The following is a 5,039-nucleotide window of genomic DNA, read 5'->3' on the forward strand; positions in this document are numbered from 1 at the left end:
GACTAAAGAAACGTATAAACAACGCTTTCAGCGAAGTAGTAACCTAAATATAGTGAGAATCCTAAACGATACTTAAAGACTAGTATACATCTACCACGATTTACATGTAATCCAAGTGTCCGTGCGTCCGTTACTAAACTCCAAAGGAGGTCGAATCCTTATTAACCCTAAAAGACGGTATGTCGTGTCCTAAACGTATCTTTTTCTCATCACCTCTCCAAAATCGATCATCCCTGTGCGAAGAGATGGTTTTCAACGCAGAGTGCAATCTCCAAAATGACTGATTTCATAACCATCACCTATCACACCTATACGATATGTTTCCCCTCGCTAAGCTCTAACAAAGTTTTCCCCACCGATATTATCAATGATACGTCTTATCCATAGTTACTAATATCAAACAATTTAGAGCAAACTAACCTATTCGTTAAATACGTCGAAAAGCATTGATTTTTAACAGCTAAGTCTACCCGTTACGATACCATACGAAGCGTTCAACAACTTCCATCTTTGTTTTTACCGTTTCTTTTTAAACTCTGGATGTCGTTCGAGTTTATCATTTATGGCAACTAGAGTATCTTAATGGTCAGACTCTGTACGATCTAAAAACTTGTCTTCTCAGTGTTCTTCGACCTATTTTCGAAATAACAAATAATAGTAATGTATACCTGGTCTTATGTTATGCCCTCTAGCAACCTTCGCGATTCTGCTATTCCGCTAATGATTAAAATGTCTTATACCGTGTGCTCCTGTCACTAAACCTAGCTCCTACACGTAACCCTAAAAGATAACGCGGACTTTAATGCTGTGCATCCGATGGAGATGCATCGTTTTGTTTACTTTAACACGTCAAAAGTGGTTTAGTGGTCTAGCGTAGTCGACTAGTTCGTTCCCGGTACACGTTGTCGCTAAAATTTTGTTCCGCTATTAGCCGGATGTGTTAGGCTCGTTAATCTTCGTATAGCGTTTAAATGACCGATTAAACATAAACTAACAAAAAAAAAGTGCGACCAATACTGTCTTCAGCTTATGAAGTCGTTTTTTTTTTATGCGATACATTTAACGAATCGAACGTGTATTACCAGAGCAACGTGTTTCCTTGGAATCTGCTGTCGACTGGTCTCCTAATCGTCTATTTAAGTATGAGTTATGCATATATGTTTATGACCAGCGCGCTCGTAAAACGCGGAAACAAGTAATTCTTTTGGAATCAATATTCCTATGTGTACATTATGTGATTACATCAAGAATTTTTAGCGGTGTCCAGCAGTTTTTCGTATCGATAATTTCGTGTTCTTGAGAATTACGAAACATCGGTTATTCTCAACTCACGAGAAAAATCCTAGAAAGGAAGAATTTCGATCGTATTATATTTTAGCGAATTTGATGCTCGTTACACGAAATAGAATTACAAGATCGCGTCTGCCGCGATAACGGCAAACGAGCGAGTAACGGGCGTTTAAAGCTGAACAAATCTTCAATCGCGATATTTCGTCACACGCGTTTTATCTTTGTCTCGAACAGTCATTGTACCTCTTTCCTTCGCATTCCACGTTTCCGAGACGAAAAGCAAGAACGTTTTCCCAGAGTCAGAGTTTTTTTTTATTTATGGGAGTCCACAGATGCCTGTGGTACCTTTGATATATCGCGACTGGTGGGACGACTTCGATCGACCGGTGTCCAGATTGACGGACCAACACTTCGCCAGAGGACTAGACCGAGACGACCTGGTGTCAAGGTTCTACGACCTTAGCCTAGACAGGCCTTTGCGGTCCATTCTTGGCAGCAGGTACTACCGTTCGTGGAGGAACGATGTACGTCAGCACTCGAGCGGATCTAGCACGGTTCAATTCGACAACAAAGACAACTTCCAGGTTAGCGACTCGATCCTTTCTACGAGCAAACTGTGCGATATTGAACCGAGGGGATGATTATCACTCGATCTCGGAGCGAGTTCGAAACTTGCGAGGCCCTCGAAGTGATGTTCATGTGTTTACGAAGATCCAGGGATCTACAAATAGATCCTTTCGAAATTGGTCTTTCGTTATTTCGATAACTGGGAGAATTAATTGCGTGCTTAGAGAATCGCGAGCCATATCCATAGTTATCACTCGACGGTACGCACCTACACCTATTGCCGGAGGCAACGGGTATGGTTGCGATTTACCTTCTCAGTCGAGTGGTAACTATGGATATGGGTCAAAATATGATAGATCGAAAGGCTACGGCCGCTGATAAGCTGTTACTATATGACTTGTAAGTAATAAACTCTAAAACTGTTCGATAAGTCGAATTTTATTAACGAAGGTTACTTTTTTTTTAGATTTTTTTATTAATTTGAATGGCACGCGATCTCAAATGTTTCAAGTCGGTTTATGTGTCGTTACTTCAACCAGTTTGCTGCGTGTAAGAAGTGATGGAATATCCGCTCGTGGGTAAATTCAATCTTTTTTCGATACGAGGGCTAATAAGCAAGCGATATATGCGACAACTGTTGAACGATTATCTCTGAAAGTTGTCGAGTGGCAATGAGATTTTATGTAGAATTATTTCTTTCGAGGAGAGATATAGCATGGTTCGATCTCTATGTGTACACCCTGCATGTTTACAGTCGGAATTTTGTATTTAATTTGAAAATATCAAAGACGACCTCAGGTCGACAAGAGCTTCGAGATTATCGTTAACATAAATCGTCACGATTTCTCGAATTCTTTGGATTTGTTCATCCAAGACTTATCGCTAGCGATACATCAAAGATAGTAGTGAATAGTGTAAAAAGGTCGACTGCTACGGAGAACGATGTTCCGTTATGTTCTTAAAGTCCCGAACTTGTGCAACGGGAATCCCCCACAAATGAGTATTGAACGTGTATTAATTGTGCGTCAGTTCGGTATAGAACCGAACGATGAGGCCAGAAATTAGCATTAAAGCAAAGACAAAAAATCGATCGTATTTTTTCCAATTGGTGAAAGTTCAAACTCCATCGTCGCGATTATTCTCTTCCTGGGATCAACCAAATTTGTTTAAGAGTACAGGTTACTTCTCATGATATTTCTTTAAATCTGGAGGAAGCTTCTAACGCGATTTCAAACGTCACTTCAAGCTGCATCTGCGTTATTTCGTCGTTCATAAATTAGTAATTCAATATCGTCCTTATACGTAGCACCACGAAGTTCACAACGGCTATCCCATAACTTTCAGCAACGGAAAGTCATGGGATAGCCGTTGTTATTCTTACCGGACGTTTGTAGAGACTACAGTAAAATTAGTTCTGGATGTACGAATTAAAACAGAAGCTTAGGTTTTATTAGACGATTATTGCTTAAGGAAGTACCGCTAATGCAAATTATGAAATTCGAGTATATTAAAAGGAATGTTACGTGTCACGAGTCGAAGGAGAGTTTAAACGAAAGAAACGATTTTTGTAAAATCAACTGAGAAAAAGAACTATCGCGAAAGAAGCAAGCGTCCAAAATCAATTTAAAGAAAAAGGCACTCTTCCCCTGCTCTTCTTTAGAAAAAAGAAGAAAACGTTCGAATGTTCGGATATCGTGTCTCTTTGACTACGTGTCTATGTTATACTTGAAGCTGAATAAAACTAGAGCATACTTTAATCTCTTTTGCGTTACGCACAGCCACACGCACACAACCCCTATACTTAAGTCTACGCCGATAATACGGGTACGCTTAAATTGTAACTTAGTAACTCGATAGTAATTTCAACTTATGGATTAACGTGTATGTATATCAGCCACGAATCGATTGTGTATAATATTCAGAAAGCTACGAAATACTTTTCTTAACTCGTGAACGTTAATAACTTTGCTTTTTGAATTTTCGGTACGAGGAGCAGTATATGTTTGCCATTATTTTACAAATTAGCAGTTAGCAAAACTTAGGCTGAGAGAATCTAAAGTGAATCTTTTCCTTTAATTAGTATTTTGCTCGGATTCGTAAAAATCTTTTGAGGTTTATGGTTATACAAAAAGAAAAAAGAAAAAGAAAAAAGAAAAAAAATGGCGCATTCGCAAGAAGGATTTACAAAAAGAACAAGAAGAACCGAGTGATAAAAAAAGACTTAGTTACCGCAACGGCGAATCAGAACCAATGTCAACGCAACGTTCAAAACATTAATATTAATAAAATATTAATTTTCAAAGTAATAATTTTCAAAGGACGCAGCTAACGAAACAAACGAGGAAACTGGAACACCAGAAGGCCCGAAAACCGATTTCTATTTTTGCCGCTACCACCGCTACTTCTGATTTTTGTCGGCATTTTTTTCGCAGACTGCATGGTGCAGCGTCGCGTCGCGAGAAAATGATCTCTTTCTGTTGTCAGGTTTCAAAATCTACTCCATCCTTCTTTTTCTTTCATATCTTTTCTCCATTCTAAAAAGAATTTCCTTTATTGTGTTCTGTTAAATTGCCGAACGACGCCAAACAAGGACTCTTTGGAATCCGAAAAAATGGATCGTGTCGAGCGAATCAGTCTTCTAAGTTTTGGAAAAAGAACCGGAAATGTGTGTATTAGCGAAGCACCCCGGAACGGGGGCCCTGCTCCCGGGGCTAAAACTGCTCTTAAAACTTTCGGATCTCTCCCCTTTTGTTATGTATATTAATAATCTCTATATAAAAATAAATGCTCCTCGAATGATCAATGATTGGATCGTAGAAACACGATTCAGATACGAAAGTCTATGTACATAAATGCAGTCGCGAAGTGTCTCTTTGTATACACTCGAAGTGTGACATTATATTTTTTGGTCTCTTCTACTTGGCTCAAGGTACAAAAGTAAGAATCGCTGTTTCTTTCACTATTTCCATCGAAACTAAGCTCGCCGGGTTTTCAGAGTCCTTCGAGGATCTCCTGAATAACCACGGCTCGCTCTCCGCTTAGTTTTGTTTCTGTTTTTTTATACTTCTCATTAAGCTTATAGACCTAGAAAACTGAATAGACTTCTCTTTAATACGTCAACTAAACAGAACAATATAGGCTTTCCCACCCAAGAGAACATGTTTGGCGCGTATCAACGAGCA

The 5,039-nt window shown here is 39.1% G+C and overlaps 1 protein-coding gene across 1 annotated transcript in view; it reads left to right on the forward strand.

Annotated features, from left to right (window-relative positions):
• Nucleotides 1–1,153: 1,153 nt before the first annotated feature.
• LOC128873631 (protein lethal(2)essential for life-like) overlaps nucleotides 1,154–5,039 on the forward strand; it is a 5,438-nt gene continuing 1,552 nt past the window's right edge. The window contains exon 1 of the mRNA XM_054117329.1: nucleotides 1,154–1,925. Within this exon, the coding sequence (XP_053973304.1) occupies nucleotides 1,623–1,925 (303 nt within the window). The 5' untranslated portion in view covers nucleotides 1,154–1,622. The remainder of the gene's footprint in view (nucleotides 1,926–5,039) is intronic.

Source organism: Hylaeus volcanicus, chromosome 3 (genome assembly GCF_026283585.1).
Source record: "Hylaeus volcanicus isolate JK05 chromosome 3, UHH_iyHylVolc1.0_haploid, whole genome shotgun sequence".
NCBI lineage: Eukaryota > Metazoa > Arthropoda > Insecta > Hymenoptera > Colletidae > Hylaeus > Hylaeus volcanicus.